The sequence below is a fragment of the Grampus griseus genome (assembly GCF_964374135.1).
Source record: "Grampus griseus genome assembly, chromosome: 3".
Classification (NCBI taxonomy): domain Eukaryota; kingdom Metazoa; phylum Chordata; class Mammalia; order Artiodactyla; family Delphinidae; genus Grampus; species Grampus griseus.
Genome location: NC_139019.1, coordinates 9,204,881 through 9,224,358, shown reverse-complemented (window position 1 = coordinate 9,224,358; position 19,478 = coordinate 9,204,881). Strand labels below are relative to the sequence as shown.

The window sequence follows — 19,478 nt, the reverse complement described above, 5'->3', positions numbered from 1 at the left end:
TAACTTTCTGGAGGTCCTCATTGGGAAAGCATCTCACCCAGGAACAATTTGGGTCCTGTTTCTGTGCTGTTTTCTCCTGGACCAGAGCTTCCTCCTCCTCCTCCCCCTCCCCTCTTCTCCTCCTCCCCACCTCTTCTCCTCCTCTCCCCTCCCCTCTTCTCCTCCTCCCCCCTCCCCTCTTCTCCTCTTCCCCCCTCCCCTCTTCTCCTCCTCCCCCCTCCCCTCTTCTCCTCCTCCCCCCTCCCCTCTTCTCCTCCTCCCCCTCCCCTCTTCTCCTCCTCTCCCCTCCCCTCTTTTCCTCATCCCCCCTCCCCTCTTCTCCTCCTCCCCCTCCCCTCTTCTCCTCCTCCCCCCTCCCCTCTTCTCCTCCTCCCCCCTCCCCTCTTCTCCTCCTCCCCCCTCCCCTCTTCTCCTCCTCTCCCCTCCCCTCTTCTCCTCCTCTCCCTCCCCTCTTCTCCTCCTCCCCCCTCCCCTCTTCTCCTCTTCCCCCCTCCCCTCTTCTCCTCCTCCCCCTCCCCTCTTCTCCTCCTCCCCCTCCCCTCTTCTCCTCCCCCCTCCCCTCTTCTCCTCCTCCCCCCTCCCCTCTTCTCCTCCTCCCCCCTCCCCTCTTCTCCTCCTCTCCCTCCCCTCTTCTCCTCCTCCCCCCTCCCCTCTTCTCCTCCTCCCCCCTCCCCTCTTCTCCTCCTCCCCCCTCCCCTCTTCTCCTCCTCCCCCCTCCCCTCTTCTCCTCCTCCCCCCTCCCCTCTTCTCCTCCTCCCCTTCTCCTCCTCCCCCCTCCCCTCTTCTCCTCCTCCCCCCTCCCCTCTTCTCCTCCTCCCCCCTCCCCTCATCTCCTCCTCCCCTCCCCCTCCCCTCTTCTCCTCCACCCCCCTCCCCTCTTCTCCTCCTCCCCCCTCCCCTCTTCTCCTCCTCCCCCCCTCTTCTCCTCCTCCTCCTCCTCCATCTCTTCCTTCTCATCCTCCCCCTGCTCTTCCTTCTCCTCCTTTTGAATCACCAAGGATCCTCTCTTCAGCTCATGGACCATTCTTCTTAAAGCCATCCTAGTCTACCGGCTTTGTCCCTTCCCTCCTCACTGGTGGGCTTAGTGCATGACACTCTCTTTCTGTTTGCAAAAAGTCAAGTTCTGTCCAAAGATTTCCACCTCAACCACAATGAGTTAAGGTACACTTATCTCTCTTGTTCATCTATTTTCATGCCAGTGATACTTCTTTTGTTTCAATTAAAAAGCTCTTGGCAACTCATGCACGCCGCTGACCCCAGGGGCTGCAGTGCTGTCCAAGGTAACTCACTTCTCTTTTGGAAAAACTCTGTATGAGCCTCGCACTTCTGTGTTGAGTGCACTTGGGAAATATTCCTCATCTCCCCGGTACTGTATCATGTCTTTCTCTCTTTCCACTTCCGTGCTGTCTTTACTCCTTCTTGTTGGGGTACACATAGGTTCACATGTGGGTTACACATGACCTACTCCAAGACTGCTCATGTGCTGCTTAAAAAGCATCACTATCCTTGCATGTTAAGCAAACTTTGGAAACTTGCATCATCTTTTGAATGAAATGTAAATAATTCATTTTGAATTGTCATATACTGAGCTAATACTGGGGATTTTCCATATACACACAAACACACACACAACTAAAAGTTTCAAAATAAAGGTTGTTTTCTGTATATTGATAACATAAGATCAAACCCATTGTCTGATTTTCCCTTTTCACTTAGAACCTATCACTGTTGACCATTTTCTCATACCAAAAAGATGTATCTACAACTCATACACATTTTTGGCCATGCATAGCCATTTTTGGTTACTCTCAAATCAGTCTTCAGCAAAGCTGAAGGACTCTCATTATTTTCCAAACACCAAATCATCTTTCCATCCAACATGAAGGGATATAATAGCTAGACTTCTAAGGAGGAAAAAGTTAAGCTATAGCTTACCTTTCTTGGTTCATTTCAGATATAGTCAGGTTCTCCCCTCTCAATGTTTGGGAGGATGGAAGGGAGGGGAAGGCAGTTTCTGGGAGACTGAGCCCAGAGGTATAGGCAAGAGAGAATGAGATAATGGCAGAGGAGAGAGTATTGTCAGCATCACAGAGCAGATAGAGGAAGAAGACTGGGGGCCAAGGGCACAGGTGACACCTGTGGGCAGGTTGTTTAAAATCTTTGTGTCTAGATTTTCTCATCTATAAAACAAGAACAGTAATGTCACTCTCCCAGGAGTTTGGGGGATTAGAAGAGATCACTAATGCACAAGCCAGCATCTGGGGTCTGGGAAGAGGTGGCTCTGGGAAAGAGGTCATCTTTGGGCCCATGCTTCAGCCTGCCCGAGTTGCCAAAACATCCCGTCTGGTCTCTCAAAAGGCCCAGAATATCTCCCCAGTGTTCAAATATATTGTTGATGTTTACCTTACAGTATGGAAATGTTGGCACCGCCCCCCCGCTCTGATTTCCATTTTCTTCCATTATTTTCTTTTCCATTAGCTTCCCCCCTTAGTCTTAAGGAAGAACCCAACAATGAATGGGCTGCAGAAGCCCAGGTGTCTAGTCTTTTCTGGGCCCTGGAGACCAAAAGGTTCACAAGCAGGGGAGGAAGTAGATGAAAATCACGTCTCATCGTATGTCAAATTGCAAATGACCTTTCCTGCGGACATGACGGAGGTTTTGAACCGTCTTCGTGAAACGCCTTCCCTTGGAAGGGAAATCCCATCCTCACAGCCAGATTTCAATAAGAAGCTGCCAAACCTGAAGCTTTTTCCATGTCTAAGACTTTCTGACCATCCATTTCTTTGCTCCCTGAGGTTGGGTCTATGAAACAGTTAATTGCAATCAAGAGATGCTCTCATGAGTTCCATGAGCGTCCCCACCCCCTCAGGCTTCATAGAGCTTGAGGCACAGAGTAGGGGCAGGAGAAAAGCACTCGGTCTGAGTTGATGGTGATAAGAAACTATGTGAATGTGACTTCTCTAACGTAGGACGGGATGAAGTTGTGTGTTTTTTTAATCTCATATTTCATGCAGGGCTGGGCTGAGGATGTGGCAGGCATGGCATATGCCCTACGTTCACTGCCAGAGGGGGCTCCCTGCCTGCCACAGGTGAGAGCCAGCTCTGGGGTGCCTGCCCCAAAGGGGAAAGGGGGTGGAGGGACCTGGTGGGGAGGGGTGGGAGTTTTGTCCACCTTTGCTGGTCCCCAGGAGGACTCTGCCACAGAATCCAGAACCTCATGTTATGAATTTAATTCTCTTAGATCATAACTGAAATTGCAACAGAGTAAACCCTTATATTGGTTGATTTTTATGGTGCATGCTCTTCTCTGGAACACTGTCCAGGAGTATAAAGTGTGCATATGCAAATGTCTGGAAAACCTGAGCCTACCTGTATTCCGTTAAATGAATCTGAATACTTTATGGTCCTGATACTGCAAGTACATTTCTATAAAGAGCCTTAGGTGTGTTCCACTAAGGCCAACGACTGCCAACCCAAAACAAATTGTATGCTTACTTTATAAATTAGACATTGAATTATGGCCCTAGGTATAATATTATATATTGCGATTTTTTTAATTTTACAATTTTTACCCTCCATCTTCGATGTCATATTTACCTCTCCTCACCCCTACCATTTTCTAACTTACTTCCTCCTAATTATTCAGCCAACAACTTAATTGACAGTACTTTCTGTAACTTATCTCTCTGCCCCACCTCCAAATTCAAGTCTCCTTTTTAAAAAGTCACCTGTACTCTACCTTTTATCGTTTTCTACTCTTCCCAGGATTTTTTTTTATTCCTCTTAATGTCAATAGCCAGCCCTTCCTGTCCCAGACCTCCACATCTTAAAGTACCAAGTATAGACACCACACAAATGGCTTCCTAACTCAGGGACTGAGAAAGCTGGCACCGGCGAAATGAAGAGTGGTTAACTGATTAAAGCTGAAACCTTTATCCTATGTTGGAGGCAAAAATAAAGTTAAAATGTTTAAATACATGTCTAACACACTCAACCCATTCCACAATGAGATCTTGATCATCCAACCTTTTTGGCACCTGTAGACGGCAGTGTGAAAACCCACACGTGCTGTTTGCTTGTAGGGGTTCCACCCCAGCTCCTAATGTCTTTGCTTCCCCTCATTTGCAGTGGTCGGTATATATCCGAGCTGCTGTCCGGAAAGAGAAAGGCCTGCCCATCCTTGTGGAGCTGCTGCGGATAGACAATGACCGAGTGGTGTGTGCAGTGGCCACGGCACTCCGGAACATGGCCTTGGACGTCAGGAATAAGGAGCTCATTGGTATGTTCCCTCCGATTTACAGTGTCTGCATTTTTTTTAAATTGAAGTACAGTGTACTTCCCGTGGTTAAATCCATGTGCAGGACGTATATGCGTGTACGGAAACAGAGCATGTGTTAGAGGCCTTGCTTTTCCGGCTCTCCTTCTAGTGGAAATCAGTGCACTAATTTATCTTTTAGAATTTAGAGGAAAATGCGATGTTTGGTGACATTTCTAATCTTGCAAATTAAAAATGACCACAGTACTCAGCACCGGATACCATCGTCCTGATCCTCTAAATCCCTGTCAGGCTGTTTGTTTGCTTCCCACATTGTGAACTGGAATTCTAATGGGATACAGGCCACTTTTCTTCCTCTCGCTATGTTAAAATTTACTTTGGATTAGACTATACTGGCTCTTTAATCCTATTTTTAAAGAATCATCTCCCTTTAGTTTGGTGTTCAAGAAATAGGGCGGCTCTTTTATTAATGAAGCATTAAAGAGGCATACATTCACCTATTTATTCAACAAATTTTTGTCCATGACCTACTTTGTTCCAGGCCTGTTCTAGGCCCGGAGATGATATCAAAGCAGCCAGGAAGCCTTGCCCTGGTGGAGTTTACATTCTGAAGAGGGGAGATGTACAGCCAACAAAATACACACGTGAATCCCACGACGTGGTAGAAACTTTCTATGGGGGAAAATGGAGCTGGGTCAGGCACAATGTAATTGGCGAGGTTGCGATTTTTTTTCCAGTGAAGTGAAATTTACATAACGTAAAATTAACCACTTTAAAATGTACCATTTAGCATTTTGGCGATGTCGTACAGCCAGCACCTATGTCAAGGTCCAAAATATTTCCATGACCCTAAGGAAAGCCCTGTACCCATTAGGTGGTCATCCCCCAATTCCCCTTCCTCCCAGCTCCGGCAGCCACCAGTCTGCTTTCTGTGGATTTTCCTATTCTGGATATTTCCTATAAATGGAATCACACAAGACGTGAGCTTTTGTGTCTGGCTTCTTGCACTTAGCGTAAAGGGTTGTGATTTTAAATGAGAGGTCAAAGTCAAAATAGGAGATGTTGGGAAGGTAACATTTGAGCAGAAGCCTGAGGGAGGTGAAACAGGGCCCTGTGGCTCTCTGGGGTGAAGAGCACCTAACTGAAGGAGGAGCCTCTGCAGACAGCCTCCCAGAGGGGGATCTGGAAGCAGGCGGTTGGGTTTAAGGCCTTTGCAGGGCCTGGTGTGCCTGGTACAGAGTGAGTGGTGGGAGCCCAGACTGGAGAGACCTTCTGGTTCCTCCCTCTGTAACTGGGAGGATGCCCACCCAGGCCAAGGTCGAACCACAGGGACCTGCCCGGGGAGAGGCACAGCCTCCGCAGATACCACTGTCCTCCTGGGGTCGAAGATATGACTCTGGTGTTGTGGTTGACCAGTGCAGCATGAAGCTTGCCCACAGGTAGCAGGTAGCAGCAGAGGTCAGGCAGCAGGGAGCTGTACCACCCATCGTGGCAAAGGTTCCGGTTATGCAGCTTCTGGGGGATTTGGGAAAAGCAGGTGAGAGCGGGCAAAGGGGGAAGATTCCATTCCTGGGGCAGTTGGAGTACCAGGCGTGGGTCCAAGTCTCATACAAATTATGCATAGATACAACAGTCTACCTCCACTATCCAAATTCCTGAACGTGGCGTACCAAGCCCTTCATGACCTAGGAACCAGCCACTTTTCTCCTGCCGTTTCGCAATACCCATCATATCCTCCTATAAATACCAAAGGATTTGCAGGTCTCCAAGCCATTTATTTATTCACAGGGACCAGATTTCAAATCTGCGTCTAATAAATGCAATTATTTGTTATGCTTGAAGTACATCATAAGGCATGACATAAGCTCACAATTTTATAATTATACTTGGTTTGAATTTAATTTAAATGGTGGTGGTGGATGTTACATATTTAAACTACACTCTTAGCCCTCTCCATATCCACTTTCCTTTTCCTTGCATAGGTGTTTTAGACAGGACAGCGCTGGGGCTTGTAATCAAATCCTGGAGTTCCTCTATAAAATGCAGGGAAAATCAATAGCTAATCAGTCTACTGCTTGGGTACGAACTACTAGGTGTTGTGCATTTGGGTGTTTTATTTCTTTTGGTGGATTAAAATATAACAAAATAGGGAACTATTGATTGGTTTTCTAGCCTCAAGGCGTCTCTTCTTTCCGAGAAGCCAGTTATCTAGAACTGTCTCTGAGGCAGGAACATTTGGAAGTCCATATTGCCCATGTTAAATTAAGCCTTTACTATCAAATGTCACCAGACAGGAAAGGGAACCAAATGTTTAAAAATAGGAGTGAAAATATCTCAGCTTTATGGAGTCAGTAACTTTTTTCTTGAGTAAGAAAAGCAGAATTGAACCAAAAAACACTCTTCTATTCTATCTAGGAGAAAGGAAATGTGACCTTTGCTAACTCTTTTGCTTTAAATATTGTATCAAAGTAGTGGTTCTTTATAAGAAAATGCTCTACAGAACTTTATATATTGAAAAAAAAGCTGCAACAACTTTGAACCAAGAACAAAGACAAAATTAAAGTTGGACTTTTCTATCAACTCTCAATCAAAGCTTTGGTGACCTCAATGGTTTCCTGGTGTTAAAGATCATTTATATTCTGAAAACTCCCAGATAGATATTTCTGCTATGAATCTCACATCTCTGTATCCAATAGTTTGTCCACCACCTGCACCGGATATCTGACAGGCATCTCAAGTAAAACACCTCCAGACCTGAGTTCCTTGTCTTTTCCTCCAAAACCAATCCTGCAGGCTTCCACATGGCAACCTGTCCCTGCAGTGGTCCAGGATAAGCACCTTGCTGTCCCCTTTGATTCTTTACTCTCATATCCATTCCATCAACAAATCTGGTCTTCCTTCTGAATTTTCCCATAACCTGACCCTTCTCACCTTCATTGCCTTGTCCCCCCAGATCCCATCCTCTCTCACCTGCGTTATTACCATGGCCACTTTCCTGGTGGCGCAGTGGTTGAGAACTCTCTGCTTCTACCCTCACCCCCTACCATCTACTCTCAAAGGAGCAGCCAGAGTGGTCCTATCAAAACCTCACAGCATGTCTTTTCTCCACTTAAAACCTTCCATCAGCTCCTCATTTCTTTCAGTGTAAAGTTAAGTCTTTGCAAGGCAGACACGGCTCTATACAATCCAGTTCTCTGTTCCCTCTCCAGCCTCAACTTCTTCCTCACTGGCATTAACCTTTCTGTGGCCACTGCTTCACTGCAGTTCCTTTATGACCTGAGCCAAAAGCCTGCCTCAGGGCCCTTGAACGTGCAATTTCCTCTGCCTGCACTCCTCTTCCTGCAGATGTCCATGTGGTCAATCCTCACCCCCTCAGGTCTTTACTCAAGTGTTACTTTCCCAATACAACCTTTTCTGGTGCCCATTCTTAAAATTCTATCCCCTTTTCTGCTTTACTGATCTTCACAGTACTAATCACCCTCTAATATATAACATATTATTTATTTATCTTATTTCTTATCCATCTCTCCACACTAGAATGTAAACCCATTAAGAGCAGGAAGTTCCACCTTGTGTGTTTACTGATATAGCTCGTGTACCTAGAACAATGCCTGACCCATACCAGGGATTCATCAGTATTTGCTGAATGAATAACTGAATTTTTTCCTGTCTGGCCTTTATCTTATAATGAACTCCACATCAGCAAAACATTAAGTAAGCAAATGAAATAAAACATTAACTAAAGAAAAGGATTTTATATTAATAAAGAAAATCATCCAAAAGCCAGTTCATTTTCCTACTAAAGTTTACTAGATGTATGCAGACATTCAGAATTTCAGAAGGAATCCAGTTGTTTTCAATCACTGGGGTCCAGTTTAAATTACATCTCTTCTTTAGATCATTCTTTTAATTGGAGGGGGCAGCTACCACAACTCTGGTTAAGGAAAGGTTCATCTTCCTTGGACTCCATGATAAGAAAAAGTCCAAATAAGCTATTGAACAACAATCAGTCCACCCCATCAGCTCTAATGAGGTTCGGGTAGTAGCACACATGATCTAACTTGATCATGGCATATGACCCTTTTAATGTATTGTTGGATTTGGGTTGCTAGTATTTTGTTGAAGATTTTTGCATCTATGTTCATCAGTGATATTGGCCTGTAATTTTCTTTCTTTGTGGTATCTTTGTCTGGTTTTGGTATCAGGGTGATGGTGGCCTCATAGAATGAGTTTGGGAGTATTCCTTCCTCTGCAATTTTTTGGAATAGTTTCAGAAGGATAGGTGTTAGCTCTTCTCTAAATGTTTGATAGAATTCACCTGTGAAACCGTCTGGTCCTGGACTTTTGTTTGTTGGGAGTTTTTTAATCACAGTTTCAATTTCAGTCTTTGTGATGGTCTGTTCATATTTTCTATTTCTTCCTGGTTCATTCTTGGGAGATTGTGCCTTTCTAAGAATTTTTCCATTTCTTCGAGATTGTCCATTTTATTGATGTATAGTTGCTTGTAGCAGTCTCTTGTGATCCTTTGTATTTCTGTGGTGTCCATTGTAACTTCTCCTTTTTCATTTCTAATTTTATTGATTTGAGTCCTCTCCCTTTTTTTCTTGATGAGTCTCGCTAAAGGTTTATCAATTTTGTTTATTTTTTCAAAGATCCAGGTTTTAGTTTCATTGATCTTTTCTATTGTTTTCTTGATCTCTATGCCATTTATTTCTGCTCTGATCTTTATGATTTCTTTCCTTCACTAGTTTTGGGTTTTGTTTGTTCTTCTTTCTCTAGTTGCTTTAGGTGTAAGGTTAGGTTGTTTATTTGTGATTTTTCTTGTTTCCTGAGGTAAGGTTGTATTGCTATGAACTTCCCTCTTAGAACTGCTTTTGCTGCATCCCATAGGTTTTGGATCGTTGTGCTTTTGTTTTCATTTATCTCAAGATATTTTTTGATTTCCTCTTTGATTTGTTCCAAAAAAAAATTTTTTTTAAGATAGTAGCACTAAAGTAGTATCACGTACTCTGCCTCTCCTTGTCTTTCCATTTGGGCTGTTTCCATGGTTCTGTGTATGTCTCTGCCATCAGGTGATAAGTAGGCTACAGGTAGATATTTGTGTGCTTCCAAATGACGTCATGCAGTGGTCCAGGTGAATGCACATCCATCCATTTCTTTGCAGCCTTCCAAAAATGTTAATTATCCTTCAGTATAAAGTGTTATGTCATCATTCAGAAAGAGGTTTTTTTTTTTTGTGGTACACCGGCCTCTCACTGTTGTGGCCTCTCCCGTTGTGGAGCACAGGCTCCAGACACACAGGCTCAGTGGCCATGGCTCACGGGCCTAGCCACTCCGCAGCATGTAGGATCTTCCCAGGCCGGGGCACGAACCCGTGTCCCCTGCATCGGCAGGCGGACTCTCAACCACTGAGCCACGAGGGAAGCCCAAGAGGTTTTTTTTTTAATGGTAATGATTAGCTTCAGAGAAAAGAACAAACAACACTGTCTTGTTCTAATAAGTTTACCAAAATACCATCCATTTCAGCACATTGACAGTTCCTGATGAAGATGGCAGGTATTTCTTTTCCGGATTCCCTATCCTCTCTGCCAACAAGCAAACAAACAAAACTAACAAAATAAAAAACTTCAAACACCTAGGAACACTGGACAGGAGAAGTACTGGGTGGTGTTACCAAACGGCCTCTTATCCCTAACCACTCTTTTTGATGAATTATTCAGCCAGACCGGTTTTTGTACCATCATCCCCACTCACAAACCTGTACCCAAGCTGTATCCCTCCCTGGCATGGTCTTTCATCTCTGTGCATTTACTCACCCCCCAGCCATCACTCAGAGCCCAGCTCTAGGTGGCCTTCCTGATGAACACTGCTCCCTGAACACAGAAAGGAGGTGGGTAATACCTACTTGATAAAAAATCTTTTAATTTACCTTGGATTTCCATTATTTAATTTTATTTTTGTGTTGTCTCTTTTTGTGTGTATGCATTGCATTTCCCCCCAATGAAATAAGAAGCAGGAATCAGGTTCCATATTTATTTGTATGTCCTACCATGCCTAGCCCTTTGCTATGCTCAGTACATATTTGCTGAACCAATTCTCTGATGGGAGAATAACACGGGTTTTTTATTCTGGAGAATAGATCTAGAGGAGGTTTGGGGAATCCCACAAAGAGAGAAGGAGGGGTAGAGGGGAGGTCTATTTCAGCCTCTTTCCACAGCATCCAGTGAAGAGAGAAAAGAAAGACAGCTCGGTTGCTGCCTGAAATCCTGGACTCTAGTCAAACTCATTCTGCGGCCACTTTGGAAGAGGTTTGGGATTGGGCAGGAATTAGTAACACTCTCTGCGTATGCCCAGATAGCTATCAGAGATTGGCAGAGCCACTGCACCCCTGCGGGTGGCATTGGCAGAGCTCACAGGGCACCCTCCCTTCACTTCCCTGGGTGGTGGCTACATGCCACATTTTCCGGCAGGCAAGCCAGGGCTGGGGCGCTGGAAGCATCCTCCCGGCTGCCTCACTCCCCTCCCGGACTCAAGAGAAGGACCTTCCACTGCTTTGTGAACCTGCCTGGCCCTTCCTTCCCCAGCTCATCTCAGTCCTTTAGCCATATCCTCTCTACCCTGTGTGACCCTTTCCCTGCACTCTGTTATCATCTGGAGGCCAGGTCACCACGTTTGGAATTGTAGAATGCTGCCTCCATACATTCATATGATATGACCCATTCTTCGCATTGGGCTGACCTTCTTTTCACGTTGTCAACTCTCTGGGCTTCTTCTATTCAGGCAACACCCTCTCAACCCAATCCAGCCTCAAAGCACCAGACAGCACCAGACAGAATCCAGACACTCTGGCATCAGGGAGGGCCGTTTCCCAGGGGAGCCTGCTGGCTCCTAAGCACAGCTGTCCCCCAAAAGAGACAGAAGAGAAGGAGCCCCAAATCTCCAGGGGCACCTAGCAGTGCATGTCTCACACTTTTCCACACTCACGAAATCGTGAACAAAAGAAGGGCAGTTTCTTGCCCGGGAGTTAATTATGATTTAAGCAACAAGCCCATTGCTACTTGTCTCATGGTTTTCAGATCGTCCCTTTCATTCATTCTGGGGAGGAGGGGGCAGTGGGGCTGACACAAGGGACATTCCCTTCCTAGCCTTTTTTCTTGCCACAATCTATTTTAAATATTCAAATAAAAGATTTTAGCTGACCACTGTAATGATTCTTTACAGACAGTGGTTGCTTTTATTTAAAGGATTACATAAAAACGTTCTGTATTTAAGTGAAAATAAAGACGGAATAAAGGAGAAGGTAACGTTGTTGGAATGTTAACCACCCCTCCCCTGACAGCCCCTGCCCCTGTGCCAGATCTTTACTTGGTGAGAAATGTGTTTTCCTTTGCAGAACTGGAGGGGGAAAACGGGGGGAACCTTCACTGTATCCACACTCTCCTAAATGTGTGTAGCTTTGTAAACATTCTCTTTTGTTTAGTCATCTCACAGCTGAAATTTTGAGATGTGTATCCATGGAATTCTACACCTGGCAGCCCTGATCTTCATCCAGACTTTGGGGTCTATTTTACCCAGGTCTCGAATCATGAGAGCATGTTCTCTCGGGGAATAAACGGACACCTAAGCCCGTGTCTCAGTCTCCATGAAGCAGCATTCCAGACGTTACTCAGGAGGTCATTTCTCAACGTTTGTCTCCATTCTTTGGCCTAGGAATGAAATGACATCCTGGTAATCATCCTCTGAGTATTGAGAATATCACTGCATCACAGTGTCTCCTAGGGCTCTTAAAATGTATGGCACTACCATCAGTTAAAATACACACGTGTGTGTGTTTTATTACCTTCTCATCTCATGCCAGTGGCTTCCGTGTAGCAGAACTCGCTGGGATGTGGGCACCCCATTCTGGAGGGCAGACTTTTCACAGGCCACTCATCACACATGGGCACTTTCTTTATCTGTGTTCCTGACCCTAGGGAATCCCACCTGTGCCCAGGGAAAGACTTGAGGTTCTGGAAACCTCAGTGCAACCTGGGAGGCAAAGTAATCTTTTTATTCCTGGGAATGTCTGAGCTTTACTTTATTAAGTAGGTTTGAGGACATTTTTAGAGACATACCCTCTCTGCATTTCAAAACATGTTTCTTCAGACCCTGGCAGATGTTGTTTTAATTAAAACACATGTAATTTCAATTAGTATTTCAAAAAGAAGCCCGGTTTCCCAGACAAGGTGATTTTTCAGAACATTCTTTGCTGACTCGCTTTAATAACTTGATTTCATGAGCCAAATTCTAGGCAGCCAGAGAGCTGTGTGCTTTGGCCAGAACTTGGTATCTTCAGATTAGGTGCCTGTGTCAGAGCTCTCATCTCCCAAACCCGAGAACCTAATCTCATGAATGCTGCCCTCCTTTCCAGCAAAGACATGGGTTCTTTGTTAATGAACTTCAGACACCTGTTGGGGAATTTTGGTGGCTGGGTCTGGCAGATAAGAATTCCTTGGAAGGGGAAGTTGTAAATAAATTGAAGGGCCAATAATGATTTTATTAAACAAGACTTAATGATTGGCCCCTTGGAAATACTCGATGTGGGGAAAAGGCAAAACTGAGTCAACTGAAATTTCCAGTTGATGCAGATTTCAGAACCTCCACTGTAAGAAAAGAGGGAGAAAAACACCTAACTTTATTTGGACCATTTCGGTATTTATTTTAATGCCTGGTCAAACAGTTTCAGAAGAAAAGCTTTAGAGAAGAGAATGCATAAGAAATGAAATGGCTCTCCAAAATACCCCCCCTCTTGAGAATCGAAAGTAAAAAAGAGGATTTTAGCAGAATAATGGTTTTTTTGTTTGTTTGTTTGTTTTTGCGGTGCGGGGGTCTCTCCCTGTTGTGGCCTCTCCCGTTGCGGAGCACAGGCTCCGGATGCGCAGGCTCAGCCGCCATGGCTCACGGGCCCAGCCGCTCCACGGCACGTGGGATCTTCCCGAACCAGGGCACGAATCTGTGTCCCCTGCATCGGCAGGCGGACCCTCAACCACTGCGCCACCAGCGAAGCCCCAGAATAATGTTTTTAAGTTATATTCCTTCTCCATGTTAACTGCTATTTCTTCCCCTTGCCAAAAGGGGGGAAAAACATTTAATCATGTGGAAATTAATTGTTATTTTTTACTTTCTAATACTAAAAATAATGGATTAGAAAGTAGTTTAAAAGTTTTAAAATGAATACATTTTTAGCCATTCTGCCTTATGCTTGATTGTATTTATTATGCTGGATCTTGAGGAATTGCAGAGCAGGCAAGGGTAGATGTAATTGGGGGTTCCGCTAAAAAAAGAAAAAAAACGTGTATAGGCTGGTGCCGTCAATTGAGTGGTCCAGTGGATCTGACCTGGAGGACACATAAGGCAGTAAGATGAAGAGAAGGCAGACACTGTAGAGAGGTGAGGCAGCCATCCCAGGACGAAGGACACAGCAAGCCCCAGAAGAGGCCGGGGACCCAGGAGGTGATGGAAGATTGGCAGGGCAGCTCCCCTAGCATCTGGGCAGCTGAGGCCAGGAGCTAGGATGCTGGTCTGTGAGATGGCACAAAAGTAGATTTTGCTCCTTGAGAAGAAGCAAGCTCGCTGAGATGCTTTGAGAAGAGAAAGCCCATCTGTTCATCCTGCCAGACTGAGGTCAAAGAGGAGAAGAGAGGCAAAGAATCAGGCAGTTCCCAACAGCTCCTCCTCAAAATGTCCCAAAAGTTCTTTCAAGACACTTAGTTGAAATTTAGAGATATCTTCTCTTATAACCAAGAAAGCTCATGAAAATGTACTGTCTCTGAGCAAACCTGTTTTTTCAAATTTAAAATGGAATTCCCTATTCAGTTTTGTGTATGATAACATCTTTGAACAATGTCAGGTAAAATACTGGCTTTGGAGTGGAATGATAAAAGACAAGCGGCTTGTTTCCTAAAGCACGTAATATCCTTTGAATCCCAGATTTTATCATCCTTACTATTTAATGTAGGCAGTTGAACGAGAGAGAGTACAAACCAGAATGGTGCAGGTATATGGTAATATACAACGTGTTGCTTTTCATTAGGAGTTACTAATATTCCAGCATCAACATTAGAGGGTATTCAATGTGCAAGGTAGATCAAAGGATAAGAAATTCCCATGGTCCTCACTTGCAGGCTTGAACACTTTAATTTACTCATCAGAGAGGAATGTCATAGGTATGAAATGGAAAGTGATGTTAAACTTTTTAACTGAATATTAACTCCACGGACTAATACCGACTAGTGTTTGTGTGAGAGTCAGATCCCATATAAGTGACCTTGTTACTCTTTTTCTTTTCTTTTTTTTGGGGGGGGGAGAGGGGTACTTATCTATTTTTTTAATTGAAGTACAGTTAATTTACAATATTGCATTAGTTTCAGGTGTACAGCAAAGTGATTCAGTTATATATATTTTTTTCAGATGCTTTTCCCTTATAGGTTATTATAAGATATTGAATATAGTTCCCTGTGCTATACAGTGGGACCTTGTTGTTTATCTATTTTATATATAGTAGTGTGTATGAATTAATCCCATACTACTGATTTATCCCTCCCCCACGTTCCCCTTTGGTAACCGTAACTTTTTTTCTATGTCTGTGAGTCTGTTTCTGTTTTGGAAATAAATTTATTTCTATTATTTTTTAGACTCCACATATGGTGATATCATATAATATTTGTCTTTCTCTGATTGACTTCACTTAGTATGATCATCTCTAGTTCCATCCATGTTGCTGCAAATGGTGTTATTCTTTTTTATGGCTGAGTAATATTCCATTGTATATATGAACCACATCTTATTTATCCATTTATCTGTCTATGGACACTTAGGTTGCTTCTGTGTCCTGGCTATTGTAAATAGTGCCATTATGACATTGGGGTGCATGTGTCTTTTCAAATTAGAGTTTTCATCTTTTGGGAGGTATATGCCCACTAGGAGTGGGATTGCAGGGTCATGGTAGCTCTATTTTCAGGTTTTGGAGGACACTCCATACCGTTTTCCATAGTGGCTGCACCAGTTTACATTCCCACCAACAGTGTAGGAGGGTTCCCTTTTCTCTGCTCCCTCTCCAGCATTTATTATTTGTAGAGTTTTTGATAATAGCCATCCTGACTGGTGTGAGGGGATACCTCATAGTTTTGATTTGCATTTCTCTAATAATTAGTGATGTTGAGCATCTTTTCATGTGCCTGTTGGGCATCTGTATGTCTTCTTTGGAGAAATGTCTATTTAGCAGCCTTGTTACTCTTAAAAAGTGAGAATAGAGGGTGTGTGTGAGAGAAGAGCCACAGGCCTCACTCACCAGCAAATAGTTATGGAGGGACCACTGGGGCTACTGCAGGAAACAAGGCCTCAACTTGCTTCCTTAGACCAGAGTTCCCCACACTGTGTACCACGAATGGGTCACAGATGTGCTGCAACTTTGATGCCCTCAGCCCTCAGGAAGGTCTGGGGAGCAAGCGCCTGGATCTGTAACCCCCAGCAGGGCACAGCTCTGACCCCAGGACACAGTACAGGTATTAGCATTTTCTATGTGTGCCATGCTGAGGAAACAATTTAGAAGTTCTACCCAAGACAGGCCTCCCACCTCCACAGCCCAATACGAGACACCTGTGCTCTGTCACTCTACCTGAAACTCAAAAGGTTGAACTTTCAGGTCATCCTCCCCTTTACTCCTCAGATACTAACCCAAACCCTAGTTTTTTGTTTGTTTGTTTGTTTTTTAACATCTTTATTGGGGTATAATTGCTTTACAATGGTGTGTTAGTTTCTGCTTTATAACAAAGTGAATCAGTCATACATAAACATATGTTCCCATATGTCTTCCCTCTTGCGTCTCCCTCCCTCCCCAAACCCTAGGTTTTTATTTGCCCCTATTTTTCCAGTGACAGAAATGGATAGACACTTTGGGTTTTTTCCTTCTTTTCTTTATCCTTAGACAGTAAATCCATCAGGATATCTTGTTGACACTTCTTTGGGGAGTTGCTTGAATTCCTTACTCTTCATGTGTATTTCACCTTCCAATTTCAGCCTGCAGTATGGCAAGTCCAGGGCATGCCCATGGCATCCTACTTGGGTCACTTTGTCCCTCTCACCCTTTCTGAGCTCCCACCCCCAAATCACTGCTGCCACCCTGACCTTCGTAAAATCCTCCAATAAAGGAATCTTCGGTGTTTCCATGATATGCATGATACAAAGTGAACTCTGCCACCTGATTTTATTTTTCAGTAAAACAGTTTGTATTAAGGCCCCTGCAAGAGTCTCCATGCTTCCTAGCATGGGCATGTCTCTCTTCTGATCTTGCTCCAACCTCTGAGAAGCATTTGAAATATTCATACATCTTCATTCCTAAGAGAAAACTTTCCTAGTTTTCTTCCTTCCTCTTTCTTTTCCTTTGGCTTTTTCTCCTCCACTCTGCTTCAGGGCTCTGTCCTGGGTCAATCTTCTGTAAAGCCCATCACATAAATTCATTATTTCTGACATTGTATTTTCCAGTTCTAGAATTCCCATTTGGTTCTTTCTTATAGTTTCCATTTCTCTACTGAATTTGTTCTTTTTTTAATCATGCATGTTGTCCATTTCTCCACTTGATATTTAACATTTATATCACGGATCAAGTCCTTGTCTGCTTATTCTAGTATCTGGGTTATTTGTGGATTTGCCTGTATTGACTATCCTTTCTCTTCATTTTCCTGCTTTGTTACATGTCTTGTGATTTCTTGTTTACGCTAGACATTGTGTGTTAAAATATTAGAATTGACTGAAGTCGATAATACATACCTCCAACAAAATACACCATTTCTTCTATCAGTCTGCTAAGGTGGAGGGCTGAGTTAATCAAACATGTATTTTAGCTGTATCTGGGCTTTAGTTAAATTCAGTTTTTACCACTGATTCAAATGTTTCAAGAGCATGGTCAGTATTTAACCTACAGTTGGGCTTAGAAGCTGAGCACATACAGATTCTGGAGATGTCTCTGTGCATCACAGCCCAGTCATTACTTTCTGAGTCAGAGGAGATGTTTAGATCCCTGCACTACCTACATTTTTCAGACTTTAAATAATTTTACTCTCACTCTCTCTATCCAACCTCAATACTTACTTTTTATTTTTATTTTTTATAGATTTGTTTATTTATTTTTGGCTGCGTTGGGTCTTCATTGCTGCACGTGGGCTTTCTCTAGTTGCGGCGAGCGGGGGCTACTCTTCGTTGCGGTGTGCAGGCTTCTCCCTGCGGTGGCTTCTCTTGTTGCAGAGCATGGGCTCTAAGTGCGCGGGCTTCAGTAGTTGTGGCACATGGGCTCAGTAGTTGTGACTCACGGGCTCTAGAGCGCAGCCTCAGTAGTTGTGGAACACGGGCTTAGTCGCTCCGCGGCATGTGGGATCTTCCCCGACCAGGGCTCAAACCCATGTCCCCTGCATTGGTGGGTGGATTCTTAACCACTGTGCCACCAGGGAAGTCCCAACCTCAAAACTTACTGTTCCTAAGTTCACAGCTGTCCCTCTAGTTGGGCTCTCTCCCCACTGTCCCTGCTCTTACCCTTCTCTTTCCACTTGAGCTATTCTATCCCCCACTCCCCACAATTGCTCTTTCACCATCTCCTTTCTATCTACTCCTTACCCATCCTCCAAGACAAATTCTAGTTCCACCCCTTTTACAGAGCGTTCCTGAGAACTCTTTCTTTAATTTTGTGCTCTATTTGAACTCTTTCATGTTTATCAATGTATTTTCCCAAATTTAGCACATAAGGAGTATTGTGCACAAGACCCATATGAGTGCATAATGCTAATGGATGCAGCAGTATCGTCTCCTCGGCCAAGCCAGTAGCTCTTTAGGAACAAGAAAAGCATCTTTCTGTGTTTTCTCTTTTTATGCTTCTTTTGAAAGTCCTGGCAATGCCTAGCATCATATGAATGTGATGACAGCCACAGGGAGGTGTTGCATCGTTCTGCTAGAATATGAACTCCAGGGGAGCAGGGGGAGTAGCTTCCTTGTTTGCTGCTGGAACCCCCAGAACAAGGCTGTTCCAGCATCTGGCAGATAATTTTTAGGTTTTATTTGAATGCACAGTAGGTTGAAGTCATAATATTGCAGTTTTATCAACCAAATTACCAATATTATATGTTGATTTTCCTAATTATTCAAAATTGGTTTGCAGTGATAACCTATAGCATATCATCGTTGACAAATGAGACCTACATACCTACCCTCACCCTCCTTCCTCACCTTGAACACACCACCACCACTACATCCCTAAAAATAGAGCTCCAAGCCTTATTTTTATTATGTAAACAAAAACAGTTGAATAACACTTTTTCAGACCATGATTCTTGATCTCAGTTGTGTATTGGCATCACCGGAGCCCATCCCCAGAGACAGTGAGTTATTAGCACTTATTTTTCAGCTCCCTGGAGGTTGTAATATCTAGCCAAGGTTGAGAACTACTGCTTTAAATCTCTGTAAGACCCATCGTAAATAAAAACAGCCTGCTAATCTCCTGGAAAACTGTCTTCTCCCAATTTTGAAATGTTTTATAATGACTGCAGTCTAAAATTTTTCTCTGAGACATGCCATTTCTTTGATTGCAACAGACACAGAAATTTTCTCCAGAAATTATTCTGATTCAGACTTCCTCTTTACATTATTGTATGTAATGGATGATGGCTTTGAAATAGCTGATTTCAGTTAACATTGCCACTAAAGGTACTGATAGCTAGAGTCAAAACAAAGCATGAATTCTTGCAAATGTATTTACACATAGTAGGAATATCAAGTGGGCATCAGCTCCCTGTTGTAGAATAATCTTTCATAACACACACTTAGGTGAAGATGCCATGAGTCTCTTCAGTTTGGCAAAGGATTCTAACTTTACCTTTCCACTTAATTAAGCCCCTTATGGTTAAAGACTAATTGAATCAAGAGGATGATTGTAAAGAGCTTTTTGGAAACATCAAATTCAAGGGTAAGGCTGACAATAGAGTTCAGGGCCGAGAGGGCTACAGGGACTGTCTCAGTTTTTCTGATGGAAGCAGGGTGTCCCCTTGGTGCCGTCCTTCCCGACTCAGGGTGTCTGAGTTCCCCACCACTTGGGAAGCCTGCCAGTGCCCAAGCTAAAAATGCCCGCGGGGTACCAATGAGCAAGTAAAGAAGGAGAAAAATAACCAGAAAATATACA

At 43.9% G+C, this 19,478-nt stretch overlaps 1 protein-coding gene across 2 annotated transcripts in view; it reads left to right on the top strand.

Moving 5' to 3' along the window:
• The window catches only part of CTNND2 (catenin delta 2), a gene marked incomplete at its 5' end in the record, with an annotated part of 935,921 nt that overhangs the window by 826,169 nt on the left and 90,274 nt on the right, over window positions 1–19,478 (top strand). The window contains 2 exons of one of the 2 annotated variants that reach the window (XM_082650873.1): window positions 3,015–3,089; window positions 4,129–4,279. In XM_082650873.1, the coding sequence (XP_082506999.1) occupies window positions 3,015–3,089; window positions 4,129–4,279 (226 nt within the window). The remainder of the gene's footprint in view (window positions 1–3,014; window positions 3,090–4,128; window positions 4,280–19,478) is intronic. The other variant, XM_082650874.1, reaches the window with a different exon arrangement.